Source organism: Python bivittatus, unplaced genomic scaffold (genome assembly GCF_059951505.1).
Source record: "Python bivittatus isolate LINGU-HERP-01145 unplaced genomic scaffold, Pbiv_v1 ctg000310_np1212, whole genome shotgun sequence".
NCBI classification, from domain to species: domain Eukaryota; kingdom Metazoa; phylum Chordata; class Lepidosauria; order Squamata; family Pythonidae; genus Python; species Python bivittatus.
Window position 1 is genome coordinate 5,637,409 of NW_028277054.1, and position 24,279 is coordinate 5,661,687.

At 41.9% G+C, this 24,279-nt stretch overlaps 2 protein-coding genes across 2 annotated transcripts; both read left to right on the top strand.

Moving 5' to 3' along the window:
• Window positions 1-5,959: 5,959 nt before the first annotated feature.
• LOC112542168 (phospholipase A2 inhibitor and Ly6/PLAUR domain-containing protein-like) lies at window positions 5,960-11,822 on the top strand. Its single transcript, XM_025174276.2, has 5 exons — window positions 5,960-6,008; window positions 6,990-7,106; window positions 8,494-8,643; window positions 9,654-9,794; window positions 11,653-11,822. Exons 1-5 carry the CDS (start codon window positions 5,960-5,962, stop codon window positions 11,787-11,789), a joined length of 594 nt encoding a protein of 197 aa, XP_025030044.2. The 3' UTR covers window positions 11,790-11,822.
• Window positions 11,823-12,679: 857 nt separating this feature from the next.
• LOC103048030 (phospholipase A2 inhibitor and Ly6/PLAUR domain-containing protein-like) lies at window positions 12,680-18,491 on the top strand. The gene is made up of 5 exons (XM_007439999.2): window positions 12,680-12,731; window positions 14,238-14,354; window positions 15,498-15,647; window positions 17,081-17,221; window positions 18,337-18,491. Exons 1-5 carry the CDS (start codon window positions 12,680-12,682, stop codon window positions 18,489-18,491), a joined length of 615 nt encoding a protein of 204 aa, XP_007440061.1.
• The last annotated feature ends 5,788 nt before the right edge of the window (window positions 18,492-24,279 follow it).

A 24,279-nucleotide genomic window follows, 5' to 3' on the forward strand; every position in this document is an offset into this window, starting at 1 on the left:
TACAGTAATACTTTCTGGTCTCTATACATCTCCAGTCTCTCTCTCACCACATCTTCACTCCCTCTCTTTCATTCCCTCTCTCTTACACACACACATTTTCTAATTCTCTCCATCCTTTGCTGGTTTAGCAGAGCGTCATCTCGACTTTGGGAATTTTTTTATATCCTACACAACATTGTGAAAAATGTACAAGATTTCTGGCATGGTTCTCAAATCATTCTAATATGATTATTCTCCAGTCATGTAGTTAATCGTTTTCTCCTTCTATCACATTAAAATTCACAATTTGCTAACAACTTTTGGAGATCTCTGAGAGACTATCCATGGTTCCCAGGGGCCTAGTATCTTCTTGAGTTCCAGTGGAATCATAGAATGATTGGGTTGGGAGATCTCAGAAGGATCATCTATTCCAACCCTATGGAGAATATTCAAACAGAATTCTACAAAGTATCCTTTTTCTAAAGGGAGGAGAAAGAAAAATCTGAGAAAATGTTATCTGAGTGCATGATTCATTGTCATTATTTTTCTGGTCTTCCTATCCAGGACTTCTAGTTCTGCTTGAGTCTAGTCCACTACTCCAGCTGTGTATCTAATGATTGGAATTCCAGTCTTAGATACACAGCTGGAATAGTGGACTGGACTCAAGCAGAACTAAAAGCCCTGGATAGGAAGACCAGAAAAATAATGGTAATGAATCATGCCCTTTATCCACGCAGCAATGTTGACAGACTCTACTTACTAAGGAGCATAGGGGGGCGTGGAATGTTACAAGTACACCACCGAGTTGAAGAAGAAAAAGGAGCATTGGAAGAATATCTGAAGGACAGTGAAGAAGATGCACTGAAACTAGTATACCACGAAGGCTTACTGAATACTGAAGAGACCAAACTGGTCTACAAGAAAGAGCAAATGAAGAATAGAAAAGAAACATCGCAAGGCAAAGCATTACATGGCCAGTACACACACACACACACACAAAACTAGCAGGCAAAGCAGATAACAACAAGACCTGGCAATGGCTAAGAGCAGGAAAGTTGAAGAAAGAGACAGGGGGGCTAATTCTGCCTGCACAAGACCAAGCCTTAAGAACAAATGCATACGAAGCCAGAATGGAGAAGACAGCAACAGACAGCAAATGCCACCACTGCAAAGAAGCTGAAGAAACAGGGGACCGCCTAGTTAGCTGCTGCAAGAAGATTGCACAGACTGACTACAAACAACGGCATGACAAAGTAGCAATAATGGTGCATTGGAAGATCTGCAAGAAATACCATTTGCCTGCAAGCAAGAACTGGTGGAACCACAAGACAAACACAGTAACAGAAAATGAAGACGCTAAAGTGCTCTGGGTCTTTAGAATTCAGACAGACAAGCACCTGCCACACAACACCCCAGACTTAGCAACTGTTGATAAGAAAGACAAAAAAGTCTGGATAGTGGACATTGCAATACCTGGAGACAGCAGAATAGAGGAGAAGAAACTGGAGAAAATCACAATATACAAAGACCTACAAATAGAAGTAGAACAATTGTGGCAAAAGAAAGCAAAGATAGTCCCAAGAGTAATAGGCACCTTGGGTGCAATGCCAAAACATCTGGAGCACCACTTGAAGACCATCAGCATTGACAAAATCACCATCAGTCCATTGCAAAAGGCAGCTTTACTTGGAACGGCTTCCATCCTGAGATGATACTTTTAACACCATCCAACAACAACATCTGCCTATCCCAGGTCCTTGGGAAGGACGGACTTGATAAGTGGATAAAAATGCCAAATCCAGTCTGGCTGACTGTGCGACCAAAAATAATTTATTACGTTTTTATGCCACCCGACTCCTAGTGACTTCTTCCCTGATTCTCCTGCACCTCAGTTAGGTGGAACTGAGGACAAGCAAAGTTCTCTCTCTCCCTCTCTCTCTTTCTAAATGTCACCCAGTTTATACCACTCAATGTCCTGCAGCAATTTCCAGGTGTTGGTTGTTGAGGGGTAGGAGGATATTTTGCCAAGAAGCACCACAATTCTAGAAGCAAGGACTTCAGAAACCCGTGTGAAATTGAGGCGAGAGAGAATAACACCACCAGAGGGGTGCAGGGTTTAGCCTTAAGAAAGAATGTCTCTCACCACCCAGATGTTTTGGGCAGAAATGCAGAAAGGCATAGAATGGAAGCAAATGGAAAGATTGTATAAGTTACAATGTACCCTGCATAATTGATTCAAGGTTTGCGAAGTGTGTCCTGAAAAACAGAACATTGCAGCTTTGTTTTTCATTCCCGCTCTATCATGTGGTGATCTCATAAAGTTATTGGCCTGCCTTTCTAGATCTGAACAGCTGTTTCAGCAAGAAAGATCCTCTTAGTCAGGCAAGCTAGGAATCTGTTTTTTTAATTGACAGCAATCACCTAATATATTAACAAATCTAATATATTAGGAATTTAAGATAACCCCTGTGCCTACCTCCTCAGGGATACCCAGGAAATAATTCAGATTTGATGCTTATATTTAATTGCATCTCCTTCCCTCTCAAACACAGTGGCTTCCCCATATTACAGTCTATATTTTTAAAAACAGCAAGAGTGTGTCACTGGAGGAAGTCACCTGGAAAGGTTTGAGGTGCTTTATCTTGTACTTAATACATTTATTATTCAGTTTCATAGAGACTTGTATAATCTAAGATAGTGCAAGACAAATAAATCAACATATAGTAAACTTCCTGGTTTGGTTCCTGAAAATGCTTTAAAGAGGTAGTGGGACCTTTGTCATGGACTTTGGAAAGTGATTCATAATCATAACTGTGGCACTCTATTAGGTTTGGATATTGTTCAGATAAACACAGATAAAATCTTTCTAAAGATTTCTGAATTGAAGTTTCCTCTTCAGAAGTTACTGGCTGGGTTTCCATAACATGCCAAGCTGGAGGTAGGGTGGGATTAATGTGTTATGCGACTACCAAAACCTAGTTGGGTCAGGACAGAGAGCTTTAATCCCGGGATAATCCCAGTCAGCTGTGTCATATGATCACCAAACCTCAATCCACAATGTGGATTCCAACACTACCCATTCAATCTTCCAAGAAAGAAGACATCTAGGAAATCTCGTGGAACCTAATTTGAGGAAACTACCAATATCCTTACTGTCTCCTCTTAAAATGATAATTTCTGGAGAAGACTGAATTAAATTGGGTGGAACTATTAGTATAAGATATCCTCTGTCACTCAGTGATCAAAAGAGGTTTCTGGAAATTTCCCATTTCTCAAAGGACAAAATGTGTCAGGGACATGTAAGATTTCTTTAACCAGAAAACTACATTTGAGGAAGAAGGATCTATGATACTCACCATCTCCTCTCTGGGTTTAAGGTTGATCAGCTGAGAATGCTCACGCCTGCCTACTTTTCCATTTCTGAGCATTCTGAGTTTGATCTCATATAAAGTCCCATAAGATAGGTGGGTTTTTAAAGGAATCAATAAAATTTTGATCCATTTCCTCCCTTTTCAGACTGTTCTGTGGGCAAACGTTATCTCTAACTCCTTCCAGATGACAGCTTATCTACACAAATTGCACAGTTAGTTCCATATTGGCTTAGGTGCATCGGAGTCAAGTCGGCTATGGAATGAGGTGGGATGGCTGTTTCTGGTGGCAGTGAGAAAGCCAGAGACCTAATTCTCTGGAACCTATCAACTGCCCATACTGTCAAGATATCTCAGGTTAAAGGCCGAGAAGCAGGAGTCAAGGCACAAGGATGAGTGACACAGGAATCCCAGGTTGGAGTCAAACGGGTACAATGTGATTCTGGAACTTGCTTTATGGCCAGAGAACTAACTGTCAACAAAGAGTGGACACAGAACTCTGGTGTGCCCTGACAGGCTGTGGTTGGTGGAACAGGCCACTGATGTCATAATTGTGTTAGCCAATAATGTTTTTTGCTCCTCTAACAGAGTGTGTTATTTACATTAGTATAAGAAAGATAGTGATATGAGAATTAGGAGAAATATCTTCCAGCGCACAAATGTAAACTAGCTCCTAGAGAACATTTAATAGATGGCATGATATTGAATATAGCTCTGAATCAGTTATGGCTTATATGATTCCATATCAGATGCCCAAACTATTGAAAGAGCCTTGTGTAACTGGCAACCTTGACCTGATTGTGTTGGCTTAGAAGTAAGTCCCACAGAATTCAACTGGTCTTACTTTCAGGTAAGCAGGCTTAATCCTAAACATTATGAATAGCAGTTGTGTCACACTGAACCCAGGACAATTTCCTTCTGATTCAACCATTTGGGTTTATCTGGTCAAAAACCGCATTAATTTTTTTTCTTTTTCTTTTTCTTTCTTTTCTTTTCTTTTGGGTTGGGTTGGGGTGGGGGAGAACTGCCCAGCTCAAAAGGCCAAAAAAATAAAAAACAAAATCTTGATTTGAATTCTCAAAATAATCACATCTAAAAATCAACTGGAGCAAATATGACCAGCTAAGCTGTATTGTTTTGAGAGGGCAAGAACCTTTTGGATACCCTTCCAGCAGCATTACTAAGAATGGACTACCAGGTAGAGATCTTGGACTTTGCAAACTAGAGACTTCCAAATTACTTATCTCTCATTTTCTTTAAATACAAAATGTACTGTAAGAGAATTTGGGCATAGAACAGAACTAAGCTCTGGCTGGTGGCCCAGTATGGAGCATTTCTGAGAGGGGATCTTGCCTTTCATAGTCCTAACCCTACACTGTATGGAGACTGAATCACGAGATCAACTGTCTTTTGACCTCTTTGACTCAAGCAAGCTTACAACAAAATCAATAAGACCATGCCAATATCAACAGATCAAAATCAAGTGCTACAAATAAAACATGAACCCAGTAAATAAATTCATAAACTGACAAATAATGTCTGATTTGAGGTGGTACTCAATCAAATCCTGAAGGCCTTCGGGAAGAATATGGTCTTCACTGTCTTCTGACGGCTTTCACTGAAGAAGCCAGAGGGCTGTTGGAAGGAGGCTGTTCTACCATACAGGAGCCATGATGGAAAAACAATGTTTTCGAGCTTCTGCCCCCTCCTCTCGTGAAAAGGAGGAACTCTGTTTAGCCCCAGAGGACTGCAAAAGTGTCCTTACTAATTCATTTATTGGATTTATCTGCCGCCTTAATTCTAGTAAACTTTAAGTGGTTTGCAGATATTAAATTTTAAAAAGTTTTCACAGTAATAAAATAACATCAACATCATACCACAAGCCTAAATTTAAGGTTAGTTCAATGACTCTACATCGCTGCTAAAGGCCTTTCAGAACTACTAAATTTCTGCCAGTTTCTAGAAGGCCATGAGAATGGGATCCATCCTCTCTTTGGAGTGGAAGCTGTTCCATGGAAGGGAACCCCCAGAAAGAATGCCTGTTGCTGTGCCCCACATGCCCCACCTCCTAATAATAGGGGACTTTCAGCGGGCATTCCCTGGTTGCTAAGCCTGGGCAATTGAATTGGTATGGGAAAGACAAGTCTTAGATGTGCAGGCCCTGAGCCATATAGGGCTTTATGCTAGCAACCAGAACCTTGAGTTGCACTGGAAACAAGCTTGCAATCCACATAGCTCCTCCAGCAGCAGTGTGACATGGCAGCATCACAACTGCCCACAAGCATATGGGCAACTGCATTTTATACCAGCTGAAGTTTCCAAATGATCTTCAAGCGCTGTCCCATACAGAGCACATTATAGTAGTCCATGCAAGAAATGACAAGTGCATGAGTGACTTTCTTCAGCATATCCTTCAGTATGATAACGTCAGCAAGCTCAGGTTTAGTTTTAGCAAGTGACAGATTTTCCAGGTGGGGCTTTGAAGCTGCCTTTTCCCTGGCCCATCCTTGTATCCTTTCCAGCCCAGGAAGATCCCTCTGCTAGAAGAAACCAGATGCTGACGCAGTTGCCACCTCAACTCCAACCTCCCTTTCTCTCTGGTTCTGAACAGCATGGATATATTGCTGATCTGTTACCTCTTTGATTTTCTGCTTGCTATTGGTAAGTTACTAGGGACTGATTTAGGAATAGGGGTACTTAGAGCCGGTTGGGCTATTAATCCACCCAATTCACTATTGTCTCTTCAATAGTCCTTAGCTTCTCAAGTTCTTCTCTGGAGTTTTCTCCATATCTTCTCATTTATCTCTTCTCAGAGATCCTAAAGGGGAGATGCTAGGACATGGACATTCATCTGGGACTTCAGATATTAATTAGTGATATGATTTCATTGGGATAGGTTTAATATTCTAGTACCATCGTGTAGTTTAATTTGCGTGGTTCCTTGACTAGCTACTCTGCTGATCATACATATTATAGTACAGTACAAACACTGGAGCAGGTCTTAAGCAGTAAGTCCTTCTTTCTTAAGCTATATGTTATGAAGACATACTTGTAGGCACCACAAGATGGAAAGACAGTACTGTAAAGCGACTGGAAGGCATTTTCAAACACTGTTTAGGGACATCAGACAGTTACTTTATATTGCACTGTACTGTTTTGCCATCTAGTTCATCAGTGTCTATTTTGATTATCTGTTGTTTTCCAAAATCTTCAGCAGTTTCCCTCCCCTGCCACTTTAGGTTCTTATAATTGGAGATATTGAGGACCATCTGTGTACAAATTATAATCTTTACCACTGACCATATAGATTCTGTCTTATAAAGGCCTATCACCAGAAGGCACTCAAAGTTACAAACAGGGTATTTCTTCTCCTTCTTCTCCAACACATTTCTGCATCAATTGTCTAGGTGGGGAGTTCTTTTTCAGGAATATGTTTTCCAATTCTTTACCATGCTAGAAGGAGAGGGATCAAGTTTTCACCTTTTTTTTTGCTCTTGACAAACATGCATGCTTCACTGCTGTTTCATGTGAAGAGTGATCTATGATAAAGAAGCCATTAGGTGACCCTTGTGCCATCAAGTGAGAATAAAGAAGACAGGATGGGCTGGGGCTTCATGTTGCTTTGCTCTTCTTCTCTTCCAGGGTTAGGCTTGCAGTGTGAACGATGCAGCAGCAATACGAGTTCCTGCACTGGGGCCCCATATCTTTGTCCAGAATCTGCAAAGGCCTGCCTGATCATTACCACAGAGAACGTTGTTGGTGGGTGTCGTTGCCTTTTGAGGGATGGAGAGGTTTGGAATTCTTCCAGTCCAGGATTAGGGTTGCATGCCCATTAAAAGGTTATGAGGTGGGGAAGAGGGGAAGAGGGCCATATTTTTTTTCCAAGCCTGTATCCTCCAAATCTGTTGGATTACAGGATCCTTAATCTCTAGCCAACATGCCCAAACTCATCTGGAAGCAGTGACATGCAATTGCACGCATGCAAACCAGTAACAGCCTGTTTTGAGTTCAATGCCTCTTATCTTGCATGGTGGAACCACTGCAACCCAAATCTGAAAAATAAGTTGAAAACTTATGGTTGCTCATATTGATCACTGGAGTTGGTGGACAGCTGTGGGGCTCCCATAAACTTTTATTGTTCCTCCCATCATCCCAGGACAGATCCCAGGACAGTCTCCAATCCCTCTGAAAGTCCCTTTAACCTTGTGTAAGAGTAAGGAAGATAACCTTGGGAATGGAGTTTGCATGTCTCCATCAAGGTCATCTTCCTTACTTTCTACATCTTGGTTGTTCCCTGTGAATTGGAACAGTGACTAAATCTGTAGGTCAGTGGTAAAGATCATGATTTGTATACTGATGGTCCTTAATATGTCCAATTATAAGAATCTGGGAGTTGGATTTCCTTATTAATGCTTTTTCTTAGCCCTGCAGTAAACCTAGTCTGTCTACAGCTGTGTCCTTCAATTGCTAACTGCAATATGCCTAGTTCTTGTATCAGTTGGGAAGAAGCCTGACTCCTAAAGTTTTATGGTCTCTTGATATTACAAGTATTTAAAAAAGTCCAAGAGACCCAATTCACAGGGAACAACCAAGATGTAGAAAGTAAGGAAGATGACCTTGATGGAGACATGCAAACTCCATTCCCAAGGTTATCTTCCTTACTCTTACACAAGGTTAAAGGGACTTTCAGAGGGATTGGAGACTGTCCTGGGATCTGTCCTGGGATGATGGGAGGAACAATAAAAGTTTATGGAAGCCCCACAGCTGTCCACCAACTCCAGTGATCAATATGAGCAACCATAAGTTTTCAACTTATTTTTCAGATTTGGGTTGCAGTGGTTCCACCATGCAAGATAAGTATGCTTCTGTATCACTAGGATGCAATTGGTGTTACAAAACAAGGTAAGATGCAAGTTGTATACCTAGCCATGAGCATCCGCAGAGGGGATCAGAACAAGTCTAGATGATGACTGTAGCTATGTGATGGAAGTCCCATTCCTTTTTTAATGCCTTACCATCTTGACTTTTTTGACCCTTTCCCCTCCCTTCCAGATGCCCCAGGGGCCTGATCTCAGACCCTCTCCTTCTAACATTGCCTTATCTAGCTCTCACGCTCACCTTGTTGTTTTCCTCTGTGCAACCCCAGAGAATGACCAGTGGTTCTCCACATATAAAGGCTGCACACAGACCAAGAACTGTCCTTCTCTTTCCATGAGCTTCACATTTCCTTCTCAGCATAAGGAAAGGACAGCCAAGTGTTGCTACCGTGATTTCTGCAATAAAGGAAGTGTGAAATGTAAGCAAGTGACTTTTTTCAAAACTTCCCCTCTGAACTCTTTTCACTGACGGATGTTACTCATTTCTAAGATATAATGCAACAAAAAATCATGAGTGAGTCCTGCTCATGTTGGACCGAGACATTCTTTAGGACTTTTTCCCACTACTGATTTTCATTCCCTCAAAGCAGAAGAGGATTCAGGGAAATTCTCATGGGTCCTTGCATGTTGATTTGCAAAGTATCTAAGGGTGTGTATGAATGTCCATTCCCTAGCAAGCTGCAGCTTCTTCTCAGGTTCCCCAATCTTCAATGAATTGCAAAGGGAAACATCAAAAGGAGACTTCCCACTGGATTCTTTCCAACTGGGGAATGTGAAGTTTTCAAGTGATGGAAAGATGTAGGGGTGTCTAAATATCCTGCCTTTCATTATACAATCATCTCCAAAAATTTGCAGCCCCCTGGTTCTCTGTTTCTTGTTAGATCACCAAACCTTGTGAGAGCTCAGCCTTTCATGAGATCTGCTAAAAGCTTGTGAGATAGCACGTGAGAATGTCAAACTTCTGATGACATTTCAGTATCCCACTGTGAGATCTTTGTGGGATGAGACCCACAAAATCTTGCAAGATCACTTGATTACAGGAGATTTCAGGTGATTTAACTTTTTTTTTTTTTTTTACAAAAGTAGAAACTTGGGACATGTTATAGGATTGTGCAATGGTAGCTGAAAATGTTTCTGACTCCTGGCATTGAGTTGATTCGTTTATTGCTTATAGGGATGATCAGCAACCAAGATGTAATTGGATTTTTAGTTGCTCATGGCCATTATACAGTTGCATGTATCTGATTGTGGGTCTGAATATGGTGAGATACGGGTGGTGCAGATCAGTGGAAGTCTGGTTTCATTTAGTCCTGCATAGTATAGTCTATTTACATCAAATAACTTTATAACCCTCACCTCCCTGAAGTTGCTGACATAACCATCCAACAGTTAAGCTGTTCTTATCAACCCATGTGATTGCTTCCCCCAGTGGAAAAAACAAAGAAAAAACAAAATGGACTGAAATGTCCAGGATGCTTTTCCATGGTTCCAAAATGCCAACCCACACAGATGTTAAACTGCCACGGTCAGGAGCGCAAATGTGTCTACATGGACGTGACTGTGGAACATGGTAAGTCCTTCAGGTATGAAGAAAGGGGAAATGGGAGCCATTTGGTTTCCACTCCCTTCATGTCTTCCATGAGGACCAGTATTGTGGGAATAGGTCAATAGAAGACCCTCTTTGCTGAGTATATATTTAATGGCAGAGCCAGCTTAAGGCTAACTGATGCCTTAAGCACAGCCGAACAATGGTGCCCCTCAATGGAAGTGAAACTCTCATGCCATGAGATGGAAACAAATGTGATCTCTGGTGACATCTCCAAAGCAAACTTTGAAACTTTGGTCACTCAGGATGCCAAAGAAAATGTCTTTTAACAATGCAAATTAAGGTCCAACACAGCAGATAAGGACAACGACAAAAAATTCAGTTAAAGTTGACTGTGGCAGTGAAAGAGTTAAGGGCATGATAGCTAAGAGAAAAACTCTGGTGGCCCCCTTCGTGCCCTAAGCACATTCTTATTTATCCAGTGCTGTTTAATGAATCTTTCAAACAGAGGATGGATTGATGGTTATAGACAGCCTGAAAAAGTGGTTAAAAAAGTGAATTGAGAACAAGGTCCCTGGAGCTAGTTCTCAGATGGAATGTATATCTGAATACTAATTGCTGAAGTTGGAGACTACTTGTGTCCTTGGGGCCTACTTTATGAGCTTCTTAAGAGACATTTACTTGGCATAATAGGGACAGAATGACAAGTTAGCCCTTTGATCCAGGACACAGGAGTTGTTATCTATGATATTACAGAATTGTACGAATCTACCTTGATCTCATTCACCTGGTTGGTTGAGTTCAAGGACCTGATTCCCTTCCCTCTGAATTTGCAGTTCAGATTATGGAATCTATTGGATTGGATTGGGTAATTTTATTTGATTCAATAAACTTGTGTCTGGAGTTGTAAAATTCCACCCAATCTAAGGTGGGGTAGAAATCTAGTGAACCAGCAAATAAAGAAATAAAGAAATAAAGAAGGCACTGTAAATCTGAATCAGAGCCGATTCTGAGATTCTGAATTTGAAAACTGCTGACATTTTGATCTCAGTATTTTGAGATTTATTGAAAAGGAAGTTCTAAACCTTGTGTCACTGATCATTGTCTTAATGCTATCGTGTAGTAGAACTTGGGTACAAAAGGGCTTGATCATATCTGCATAATATCATGAAAGCAGATACTCGATATAATACCTTAGTAATAATATACATAATATATTGTATTGCTAGAAGAGAGGAACATTCAGTAATGGGTCATCTCTTCTTGGTTGAGCTTTGTAATATTTTGTACCTTGAAAGGGAAGGTATCAACCCATTTTACTACTCTGCTTAGAAATCTGATTTTGGAAGCACTTTTGAGAGAAATAAAACACTTCTTGTCTTCTGATTCTTTTTACTTCTGTTGTTTTGTCCTACTGATTTTCCTAGCTAGTGTGATATATCCCTAAATGAAAAGGTACAGTGGTACCTCGGGTTACGAACTTAATCCGTTCCATGACTCTGGTCGCAACTCGAGGTAAATTTTTGTGGCCAGAGCTGGTCGTAACCCGAAAAGTTTGTTAACAGAGGCGTTCGCAACCCGAGGTACCACTGTATATGCCCCTTATTTCAAACAGAGACCAAGAAACTTGATGTGCTGAAATGTGGAAGAGCAGGTGCCCCACATGGTTTGACAAATCACCGAAACAGGCTGCTAGAAAACATTTTCACACACTTGGAAGCTGGGTACAATAACTGCAAGGTGGAGGACGGAATCATGTGAAAAAGACTTGTAGCAACTCTACCAGGAATCGCCTGCAGATGTTCAAGGCACAGGCCTGCCACCTTGACAGTATGGAGTCCAGATTCTCCAGAGGTGACATTTCCCTCCTTAATTCCTGCAGATGATGCGATCTACGTGTATGCTAAACGTGGCTGTGGGACGAAGTACGCCTGCACGAAGAAAGAACGCACATTTGGCATTCCTGGGCTGTATGCAGAAATGTGGAAGAATATTACATGTTCTCAAGCGGCCAGGTGATTGATTTAATGAGCAAGGAGCTAGTCCCTTAGACCCTCAGGACCCTGGCAAGTAAAGCTAAATTCTACAGAGTTGTAATTAGCTAGAACAATGTGCTCATTTCTGTTTATGGCTGAATAAAATCTTGTTGTGCTTCTTTACAATGACGTTGCTGCATTACTGAATGCTTCCTCGGAACAGTTAATATGCTGCCTTTGGAACTCGTCTACGGTTACTTTTTGCAAACTGGAAATGTCCAACATTTTTAGGCTGCAGCACTTGACACTCCTGCAGGCGTAATGCTGCTCTTTCCTGTTTTCCAAACAGAGTTTACACTTGCTTACATCAAAATTAAGTCCCTGCCTTTCAAATGACAGTCTAACAAACGTGATGCAGAAAGAAACAAAAATGGGGCAAATAATTACACTGAGGTGGGGCAAATAATTACACTTAGCTGCAGTACTTAATGTTCTATTTTCTTATACTAGGCAGTACTGATACCCCCAAAGCTGATGGTTGTCTTGTTGTTCCTCCCAGGGCAATGAGTCGTATCAGGCTCTGGGAGAATAGAGAAGACCTCTCCCAGACCCAGACCATGAGTGGAGAAAACCTTGTTTAAGTGCTGTTTTTCTTCTGCCCATTGATCTGAGAAGTTGCAGTCTTAACCCTCTGCATGTCGTTCTGGTCACTAAGCTCAGAACAAGAGTCAGTTTCACTCCGTGATTGATCCTTTCTGCAGCCTGGGAGACCAGGAACTGTGCTGGTCTCCCATCCTCATTGTCTTCTTGTCCCTCCTACCCTCTCCTGCCAAGAAGCTATAAGTCCTCATCAGCTAACAAAGCCTAGTCACCTCTTATCCTGGAGCCAGCTCAGCCCTGGGCTTTTCTCATGATCTTCTATGTTCAAAGACCATGCAGATGTCCTCAATCATTTACTTCTTCTTCTCCATCCTGATCCCTGCAGGTAAGTCCTTTGAATTTTAATTAGGAACATCACCAGATGGGAAGCCAAGTTTTCAAAGCAGGGCATTTAACACTGAAGCCTGATTCAGGCTGTAGCTCTGATTTCAAAACCATGGAGTCTAGTATAGGTGCAGGACTTGTACTTCCTCTGGATAGTGACACCTCATTGAAGGATCGAAAAATAGGTAGCAGCAAGCACATAATATAAAAGTGTCTTAGGAGGTAGAGAGGCATCTGACCATTTTGCTTAGCTATTGTGTTTTAGCATTGTGTATTTTGGACCAGAATATCCACCAATATTTATCCATCTATTCTACCATTTCAATTTTCTATTTTGCTTCCTTGTTTCCTTTCCCTAAACCTCTTGCAAGTCCCACAGCAAGGGACAGCATAATTTTATCCATTTCCTATTTACAGTGTGTGTGTGTGTATGTGTATGTGTACCCACGCATGTGTGCATGAATGTATACAGATAATGTGTGCAAATGCCAGAGATGGTTGTTCTTGAGGGCCAGATATGGTGTGACATTGTAGGTAGAAATGCACAATCAGAAGAAGATACAGTCCTGGTTTTAGTAGATGATGTGCTGTTTTGGATTCTTCAAAATCAACAGATCTCTCTCTCTCTCTCACACACACACACACACACACAGACAATCAGCCTTGTAATTTGCATGCCTGCTATCCCATGTTAAAGAAAGGGGGACTGCCTGGAACTCCCTTTGCAAGGAAAAAACACACACACCATAAGACAGGTTATATTTAAAACAACCCTTTTTCTTCCTTTGTCCACTTGGACGAAAGCAGTCTATTGCAACTCACTGTAATTCAGATCTATTTCCCCACTACCCATTATTTCTGGACAACTGCATGCGTAGAAAAAGTGGTAAGGGGAGAGAAGATGGAATTGATTCACAGCCAAGACAGGCTGACTCAATCCTGGAAGCATTTTATATAGGAAATAGAAGGAGAAAATGCTGGAAAGGCTGTCACCTGAAGTGCCTGGTGGTGCCTGGGCCCACGTAGAGATGAAGGCTTTTTTGCTCAAGCAGATCCAGGCAACCTCTTTGAATCCTGCAGGACAGAACGGAACAGTGCAGTCCTTTGAATGACGGGAGTGTACTGCCTTTTGCAACCTGGCTGTCAAACCCTCTCCCTGCTGGGGTAGAAAAGGTTTTTGTTTGTCTGTTTGTTTTGCTTTTAATACTACGCAGAGTTTGTGCAGCTTTGAGAGAGTGGAATGCAATGGGTGAAGTTATGGGATCACTGACCTGGGATGCTTAACGCTTCTAATTCCCTAGTTTTAACCATGATCACTAGCTCCCCCCACTAGCATCGTTGTTTCTTGCTGCTCTGGCTTGTCCCTAGAAAAGCCACTGCCCGTAAAAAATGGGCCGCCATCTTGACCCTTTTTGACCATATCCTGGGGTTGTCCCTGACTCCAATGGTGGGTCATCTCCGAATGGGCTGCAACTCCTGACATTTATCTGTGGTTCCTCCCTTTCAGGGGTGTGTCTGAAGTGTGAATACTGCAGTAGCAGCAGTGGCTTCTGCACCGGTGCAGCGCACATCTGCCGACCGTTCGAAAACACCTGCCTCACTCTCACCACCGAGACAACCATTGGTGAAGGATCTTCCTGGCTTGCTCCAGAACTGACCCATTCTTTCCACCCAGGATCGGAAACTTGGAGGGAGGGCTTATGGAAATCTGCAGGGGTGGTAGTTGAACAGGGTTTCTTTTGTTACCCCCTGAAATGATCAACGTACTAAAGTTAGGATGATGTAAATTTAGAAAAGCAGGCAGAAATTGAATTTAGCCATAGGTATTTTCTGGCATCAGGTGGCTATGTGGATGTAGATACATACACATGTGCCTGAATATGACAAGGAGCCATCGCCTGGCACAATTAACACATTTACTCTGGGAGGAGATGAATTTGAGGAAGTAGATTAAAGTCAGTGGCCATTTAAGAATAACCACCTTTTGGCGCCAGTGGGTGTAACTGGAGCTTTGAGAATATATTTTAGGCTTTTTTTGGGGGGGGGGGTGCCTTCAAGTCAGTGTGGACTCCTGGTGACTACATGAACTAGTCCCTACAGTTTTCTTGGCAAGATTTCGGAAGTGGTTTGCCATTGCCTCCTTCCCGGGGCTGAGAGGGAGGGACTGGCCCAAGGTCACCCAGCTGGCTTCGTGCCTAAGGCAGGACTAGAACTCACCATATGCTGGTTTCTAGCCTGGTGCCTTCACCACCACACCAAACTGGCTCTCTCAGTGTTGAGTCCTGGCAAGTGCCTGGACTAGTCCCTGCAGTTTTCTTGGCAGGATTTAAGAGGTGGTTTGCCTCCTTCCTAGGGCTGAGAAAGAGTGACTGGCTGAAGGTCACCCAGTTGGCTTTATGCCTAAGGCAGGACTAGAACTCACGGTCTCCCGATTTCTAGCCTGATGCCTTTAACCACTACACCAAACTAGCTGTCTATCATGGGCATGTATATCACAAAATAGCTGTCGCTGTGGGTATGAGCGATTACGAAACACTGATTTAGCAGTGGCCAAACTGGTGACGCTGCTCCTTGCCACCCAGCTCGCTTGATCCTCTTCGTGATGTTCTCTACCACCAGAGCTAACTCTGTTTTTTTTCCTCTGTAGGAGATAGTCTCCCAAATGAAGTCCCTTTCAGTCTCTGAGTGGGTTTTCCTTCTGGTTTTCTTGTAATTTTACATGACTTTGTTAACCCCTATCTTGACGGCAACCCTTTCCATTGCACAGGAAATGAAGTGTGGCTGGCCACTTACAAAGGCTGCACCAAAATCAAGCATTGTGTCCCATCGCCCATGAGTTTTACTCTCCCTTCCAGACGTAAACGGAGTGCAGCAAAGTGTTGCCGTAAGGATCTTTGCAACAGCGGAACAGTGACATGTAAGCATTCTTCCCCCTTCGCTATCGCCCTTCCTCTCTTGGGCAAGTGTCAAACTTCCCTTGGTCTTTTCCCAGTAAAAACAGGAACCATAAAAAAAAAAAATGATTGTAACATATGTCAGGAAAATGAAGTCTAGAAAAGAAGGGAAGCCACAAGTTACTGCAAAACTAATATGAGATGAAATTGCAATGGTATATGGGAATGACCTTGGGAGACAGGAGGGAGAGTCGCAGACTGGAGAACCGTCATGCAAAAGAGGTCTCAGCCCACAGAAGGAGGGAGGACATGGGAAGTGCTTCAGAAGGCACCCTTCCTAGTTTTCCTAAGCGTAAAAGGAAAGGGGGGGGGTACTTTCAGACTTGCAAGATTCTGTTAATGTTACCTTACACTAAGGTAGAGCTAGTACTCCTGGTTATGCTTCTTGTCTGGACTACCTCGAAGGGCTAACAGAAATATATTGAAGACTGAAAAATCTGGGGGACAGGAAAAGATCAGGACATCACATAATGTAGAAGCTGGGTGGGAATGGGCTCCTCTAGCATACATCAGTAGAGGGCCAGTTTTGGAAAGACTTCCCAGTTTAATAGCCTTGGAGAAGAGAAGAACCTCAAGAGGTGTCAGCCCTTCAAGGTAGTCCAGACCAGGAAACCAAAACCAAGAACACTAATACTACCTTTATTGTAAGGTTATAGTAACAGAATCTTGCAAGTCTGAAAGTACTTCCCCCTCTTCCCTGCCTTTACGTTCCAGAGAACTAGGGAGGGTCCCTTCTGAGACACTTTCTCCACACCCATTCCTGTTTTGGACCCAGATTTCTCTTATCAGACTGTTGTCTAGGCTGCAGCTCTTCCTCCTGTCTTTCAAGGTTATTCTCACAGCTCATTGCAGGTAGTCCTTGCTTAACGACTGCCCTGTTTAGCAACCATTTGAAGTTATAACTACACTGAAAAAGTAACTTTATGACTGGTCCTTGCACTTATGACTGTCACAGTGTCCCCATGGTCACATGATTGAGATTCAGGCACTTCGCAGCCAGTGGGTGTTTACAACAACCAGAATCAACAGAGAAGCCAACAGTAAAATCGCAAGCGTTGGTCACATGATGTCTCACTTAACAATCCCAGGTGATTCGCAGAGGAAGTGAGGTCATATGTCTGTCATGGTCATGTGATGTCTTGCTTAACAACCACATTGCTTAGCGACGGAGTTGCTGGTCCCAATTGTAGTTATTAAATGAGGATTACCGGTACAAGAGGTGACCACTGGAAACCATGAGACAAACTCTAGTAAATCCCCCTGAGATAATTGGACAGCTGATCATCAGTTGGAATTCCAAGAAGTGATTGCAAGAGCTATGCTGGGGAAGTTCCTAAGGACCAAGGAGATGGAATTGCAATGTTAGAAATTCTGCTTGTTTTCCCAATTTTCCAAGTGCCCCGACTCGGGATCCGACCAAATGGACTGAAATGTCCAGGATGCATCTCACAGGATCTAACTTGCAAACCCACTGAGCTGATCCATTGCAACGGCTGGGAAGACTATTGCGTGTATTATGACTTGACAGTGGAACAAGGTAAGGCCAGAGGAATAGCACTGGCATCTGCAGGAGTGATAGGAAGAAGAAGTGAGTGAAGCAGAAGCAGATATTGAAAGTACAGAAAACAGAGCCGGACCATATGAGAGTTTTCCACTATTTGGTGACAAATCTGGGCTGAACAGTATGATGTCCCAATGGCCCTTGCAGCCTTGCTACAACCCTCCCTTTGTGGCCCCTGAGCTGCATCTGGTTGCAAAGACAACAGCAGGGTTTCCTGCTACTCTGCACAAGTGCACGAACGCTATAAGTAAGCCTAAAAGCAGGGTTAATATAGAACGAATCAGTTTTTATTATGGCCTTTTGGCCAATCAACAAATACAATAAACCCCGCAACCTGAGAATTGTTTTTGAAATAGAATTAGCTTAACACGGTCAGTGCAGTCATGCAGGCAGTGACTGGACTCTAGTCTTAGTAGCAATATAATTGCCATAAAATTGGCAGTCATTTTAGTTATATACAGGCTTATCTCTGCAGAATAGTAGGTTACATAAATTGCCCTCCCTCCCCTCCCCTCCCCTCCCCTCCCCTCCCCTCCCCTTCCCATTGCTGTCTTGTTTATAATACCAGGATAAAATATAGAAGAACATGTTACAGTTTCCATAGCACATTTAACATTGTTTTAAAACAGGGTTCCTGCGATGGAATGGTATGGCGAGGGCCGCACTCGGGGAGATAAGCATTTCCTTAGCCCCCAGAATGAGCGTGGGAAGGTGAAGAGGATGAGACTGGCACCACCCTAAGGAATTCACAGTGTTTGCTTGCTGGCTTGGGAAATTTAGATTCAGTCTGGCGAGATTCTGTCTTGTAGGCGGAAGCTAATAAATGCAATAGAACTGTAACTGTACTGTCTCGTTTGCTTGCTGGCTGGGGAATTTTGGGAGTTGAAGTCCACACAGCTTAAAGTTGCCAAGGTTGAGGAACCCTGTTTTAAAAGACAGAAGTACCCTCCCAATCCTCATAAACTCCAATAAGGAAATAACCGCGATCCCTGCTTGAAAACCTGCCCCCCCCACTCCGATTCCCCTATACCCCTTGCGTTGTACACAACCTCAGGAATGGACTTTGTTCTCATCTTTCTCAATTCCTGCAGATGGAAGATTCTACACTCATGCAGAACGGGGCTGTGGAACCAAGAATGCTTGTCTGAATGAGGCACGTGTTTTCGGGGTGCCAGGACTATACAAGGAGATTATAAAGAAACCAGAGTGCACGCCTGCTCCCAAAATTATCGGCAAGTGGCCCTGACTTCAAGAAAACACAGAGTAAGGTGGAAGATCTGCAGAAGCATCTTCATTCTTAGTAGGCAGGTTTTCCTGATATATAAAAGGGGATAAACTCCTTCTATTAAACAAAGAAAATCATATTTAATAAAATAAGTAAAAAAAATATAAAAGTCTTGTTGCTGCATGCTGCTAATTCTTGTGATGTCCCCTTTTCTCTGCTAATAATCAATCTGTATTTATCAGGATTCGCTACGAAATGTATTTTCTGGCAAGGAAGGAAAGGCCCTCATTTTTATATTTTATTAATGTCTTAAATGTGCATGTCTTCATCTTCTTGATATTTGAAACTGAACATATACTTGGAGGCTACATTCACACAATACCTGGACCCCAATTTCTGAATTAACCCTATTCTGGGGTTGCACAAGTCAAAGAATACTACACTTTACTACACAAGCAGCTAATGTTTACACAGCTTAAGCCACTAAAAAAAGGAAAGGAAAAAAAGCTGAGCTGAAAACTCCTTTTGCAAATGCAGCCATCAAATCAAATCAAAGTTTATTGCGGTCTTGGACCAGTACAAGGATGATGCTCTGCAAAAATACACAGCCTATCTTAAAATGATAGCAACCTAGGATAAAATCAAATTAAAATACATTTATAACTATCTAACTAAACTCTGTGGGTGCAATCTAAGGTACAGCCTATCCTAGGAGAAAATATAGTCACTAAGATTATGTTAAATATAAAATGTAAAATGGAAGTATCTAAAATTACCACTGGGTTAATATATAAAAACTTTAACGAATTACTGTGACATAAAATACATTACATAAATTAGCCCAACAGGGTCTGGTGAATCTTCATTGCTGCAGCACGAAACCTGAAATGCAGCTATCTGGATTTATAACCAATAACTACAATTTGTTTAGTTAAAGAAAACATTCTCATACCAGCCAGAAATAAACATCTGGTAGATAGATTCCAGTATTGGCATAATGAAAGATAAACGTGAACTGTTGCTTACAAAGTACATTTAGAAAATTTTACTATATTTGTTAATATATAGAGACAGAGGAGATTTATTTAAGCACAGTGAAAGTCAATGCAAGTGAAAAAAAATTGAAATAAAAAACCATTTCTTAAATATGTTGAAGTCATTTTTGCTGATGACCCTCTTGCAATAGGGTGGGGTAATTCTATTTAAAGCGCTCCAACGATGGAATGCTCCAACCTTGATCTCTGTTAGACTCCTGTTCACAAGGGCTCCAGTTTCTATTCGTCAGTTTTACTGATTCTTTTCCTCCATAAATTTCTTTCCTTTGGCACCTTCCCAAACTTAAATGACTGAAGTTGCATTTGAAGTTTGCGTTAGTCTCAGCAAACAGCTAAAAGAAATGTTGCTTTCTTGAAACACTTATATCTGAAGGCAGTTAAGGGATAACAAACACCTTGTTTGGAATATTGAGCTAAATAAAACCTACAATTTCATCCCACCGTTTCCCCCCAAAGAGATGGCTGGCTGTTTAAGCAATCAAAAGATGTGAGGAAACACACACACACAGAGCTATCTATCTATCTATCTATCTATCTATCTATCTATCTATCTATCTATCTATCTATCTATCTATCTATCACCTCCCATCTCACCGCTGTGAGATGTCTGTGTCTTCCTCAGTCTCGGTCCTGTACCAGAGGCTGGGAGTTTGAGGGTTCTGCACAATATCTGAGCTGTTCCTAGCACTGCACTCTTCTGGACAGAGAGCTCGGATGTTGTTCCTAAGCCACCCTCCCAGCTTAGAAGTCATAGCCCTGAGTGCTCCTACCCCCACTAGGACCCCTTTGGCCTTGACTTTCCACACCCTCTCTAGTTCCTAGTTCCTAGTTCTAGTCCTCTAGTTCCTAGTTCCTCCTTCAGGCCCTGATACTTCTCCAGCTTCTCATATTCCTTCTTTCTGATGTTGCTGTCACATAGCACTACTACATCTATCACCACCACTATCTTCTGGTCCTTGTCTACCAGCAAGATGTCTGGATATATGCTGTATATATAAAAGCTGACCTGAACCATAACTCCATCCTCCCACGAGTATCAATATTCACCCTTCCCTGTACACCAGGACATACTCCAAATCACAGATTAAACCTAGAAGTGCTGCCAATGTTTAACCAATCACCCTAGAACCAATCCTGACATTAAATTGAATCATAGGGTTCAAGGAAGGTTATATAATAATCTATTCTAATCTTATGTAATAATCTTATGTGATATATATATATATATATTGTAAAAACGATCATAAAATTAATAAAGCTCATAGCCAATAACAATCAGTAGAGCCACTCTGCCAGCTCTACCATCCTCCCAGTTCCCCAAGCCCATTGGCAAAACCATGTTTCCACAGCCTTGCGAAAGGAGTGGGTAGATAAATCTGGCCACTGATCAACTGACGAGAATCAAAAACCCAGTAGGGAAAGGAAGAGGAATCCATGGATCTCAGCTCATTGTAATTCGGACCAGCAAAGCAATTAATCTTGCAGGCCTGGACATTCTCACTGCTCCCCAAGACAGTAATGAAATCTGTGAAAATTGGCCAGATTGACCTATGGCTTCCACAACATCCCACGGGAGAAATGAAGCAGAGATTACCTTTCATCTCCCCAACATGTCAGAGAACAGTGACACCTCGAAAGCTTTATTTGGGCAACACTTCCCCTCCTCTCTTTGGATAATTGGACCAATTTCCATCATCTCCAGCTAGAATGTCTGGTGGGAATGCTAGCTGGGGGGCTGTGGCCATTCAAAACCAACATATCTGAAGGGTATCCAGTTGGCAGAGGTTGGCATAGGCATAAACTTTCACAGAACGTTCCTCGTCCAGGGGCCCTGTGTCAGCCTTACCAGGTAGACCAGACAGGAAACACAATCAGATCAGCTAATTCTGCTTTATTATAAGGTTACATTAACAGAATCTTGCAAGTCTGAAAGTACAATTATAAGGTTACATTAACAGAATCTTGCAAGTCTGAAAGTACAATTCTTCTCCCATCTCCTTTACTCCTGAGAAATTAGGGAGGGTCTCTCCTGAGCCTCTTGCCCTGTCTACTACCCAGCTGCGGACAATGCTGTCTCTTATCTGAACGTTCCCTAGGCAGTGTGTCTGGGCCCAGTCTCCCAAGATCATTCCCACATACCATTGCACCCTGTAGGTGCAGATTTTGAATGCCAGTGTTATCGGCTGTCCTAGGACACACACTCCCAAGTTTCAGTTAAAGACTGTGATGGAAAGGACGGCCCCTGAAAAATCATTAGGATGGGAAAGGGCTCTTATCAGGAATTGTAGTTGTATCGAGCATGGGGGGAGGCAAAAAGAAACATATTAAGAAATGGGAAAAGTGATATCATTCTGGATGTCAAGGAATGGTTGTCGGAAATGAGTGATTTATCTGTTTTAGAAAAGACAATATTTTCTACCAATCAAAGGATGCAGCAATGTGTTATAATGGCAGAGATTTTGTGATATCTTACATATAAGTATAAAATATAGGAGTTTTTTTTCCTTAGTTCGTATCTTTAGTTTGGATTTTTATTTTTTTTTCAGTTTTTTTGGGGGGGGGTTGGTAAGATTAAAGATTGTTTTGCTTAAAAAACATAAAGATAATAAATAAAAATAAAAAAAATTAAAATTAAAATTAAAAAAAGGGAAAGGAAAGGCTTTGTTCTCCATGGGCTTGGCAGTCCAAAGGGTACAAAAACCCTGAAGCTCTTTTACAGAGAGCCCAAAGGTCATCTGAGTCTCCTTGGTGAATGATCGTTCCTGAGTCATGACAACCTGCACACAGCAGGTGTTCCTGGAAGCCCATCCCTCTGAATGTCTTCCCTGGTTTAAAATTAGACATTATCTCTTGCAATGACAGTGGGGAATGTATTCTCTGGACTTTGACTTGTCATTCCCTCCCTATTCAGTTCCCCACTTTGAATTTAATGGCACTGAGAAGCAAACTTTATGATTGGACTAAATGCCCCATCTTTCCAACCTGTTTACTTCCTGGCAACTTGTGAATTTATTTCTTCCTTTCTTTCTCTCTGTTTTCCAAAAAAGCACAACCCCTATCTAAAAAGTCTCAAGTCTTGCTAGAGCTGAGCGTGAAACTTGGTGATGTCATGGACACATCCGCAAAGTTCATTTGGGAATAATATTAGGTGTGATGGTTTTTAATTTGTTTTAATAATGCAACCCACCTTGAAATGACATTAATTATGGTCCATTTGTTCATCTAGATAGAAGGCTTTGACTAAGAACAACTGCAAAGTCTGCTTAGTGGACTTTCTAGGATGCCAGAAACCAGCAGTTTTATCCATCTGGAGTAGCAAGTTTTAGGATAGGTAGGCCACCCAAATGCATAAATGGAAAAGATGATGGTGACATGAATTTTCCTGTTCCTGCTTGTAAGCAAATAAGTAAGTAAATAAAATAATATAAATTATTTTAAAATAAATAAAAGCAATAAGGAAATGAAGAGTGGTAAGAGAGATCAATAAAGAAGCACAGTTGAATTCTAGTGGACACACCCTCCTTTGAAGCGTGTTAAAGACTGAACTATTGCCCTACATAATCCACCAAACTAAAGCCCTTGGGACAGTACCTGGGACAATGATATATTTCTGTGGAGACCAGTTGGTTTGAATAACAGGGTTGAAAGTCTGCACTCACACTGGTGACCTACCTTGAAATGACATCAGTTATGGTCCATTTGTTCATCTAGATAAGGCTTTGACTAAGAACAAATTTCAAAGTCTGAAACTGACTGTCAGAAACCAGAAGATTTATCCATCTGGACCAGCATGCTTTAGGATAGGTAGACCACCCAAATGCACAAATATATTTCTATGGAGACCTGTCAATTTGAATAACAGGGTTGAAAGTCTGTGTTCATACGCACAGATTATTCAGAGGTGATCTCCTCTGGTGTAGTGTTTTACTGTACTATCTATGGACCCTAATCTCCTTATGGTGGTCTCAGTCCACTGATGGTTGAATGACTAGAAGATAGGACCTTCTCCACTTGCAAGGACAAATAGATCCTCAAAGTCTCCTCTTTTTTTCTCCTATTGCCTTCTACTCATCCCCTGGCCATGAGTGAAAAAGGCTTAAGTCATCCTTAGCTATACCACAGTTAAAATAGTCTTTTACTCCTTATTCCAACATCATCCAAGAGCAGCTCAAGGTGGGCAGAATCAGTTATGTTTTACCTTGGAGGGAAATCAAGGGGCTGTTAATAGGTGGGAACTGAAGAAATTAGAGGCAGGATAGAGACGGGCAACAGGACAGCACATTTCATTCTGGGATGGTTTTCTGATGACTTAAGGATGGGTGGAAGTACTATTACTTAGTGCTTGAGAAACACCCTTGGTGATTAATGCGGAAATGGATTGAGATAGTCCAAAGGCTGGGAAGACCAGGAAGTATATATATATATATTTTCACTTCTCTCTCTCCTGGGTTTAAAATAAGGGGGCTAGGGAATGGATCCAGCAATCATGAACTCATGAGCCAAGTCCTACTGACACCCTTCATTGTTTCTTGAGATATACCCCACAACCAGCTTTCACTGGGTCCGTTCATGCAGTTTATTGCAACTGAGTAGTCAACTGATGGATTCATTGGCAAGAAGCAATCTGAAAATTCACAGGTGCAAGCCATCCATAGTCTAGGACAATATTTCTCAACCTTGGCAGCTTTAAGATGTGTGGACATCAACTCCCAGAATTCCCTAGCCAGCATGGGAGTTGAAGTCCAAACATCCTA

Bases quoted from the DNA above. Each gene is read 5' to 3' on its own strand.
- LOC112542168 (XM_025174276.2), top strand. From the start codon at position 5,960: ATGGATATATTGCTGATCTGTTACCTCTTTGATTTTCTGCTTGCTATT. The intron at 7,107-8,493 runs GTGGGTGTCGTT...GTGCAACCCCAG, and splicing joins TACCACAGAGAACGTTGTTG to AGAATGACCAGTGGTTCTCC. The intron at 8,644-9,653 runs GTAAGCAAGTGA...TGCTTCCCCCAG, and splicing joins CAATAAAGGAAGTGTGAAAT to TGGAAAAAACAAAGAAAAAA.
- LOC103048030 (XM_007439999.2), top strand. From the start codon at position 12,680: ATGCAGATGTCCTCAATCATTTACTTCTTCTTCTCCATCCTGATCCCT. The intron at 14,355-15,497 runs GTGAAGGATCTT...TCCATTGCACAG, and splicing joins CACCACCGAGACAACCATTG to GAAATGAAGTGTGGCTGGCC. The intron at 17,222-18,336 runs GTAAGGCCAGAG...CAATTCCTGCAG, and splicing joins TGACTTGACAGTGGAACAAG to ATGGAAGATTCTACACTCAT.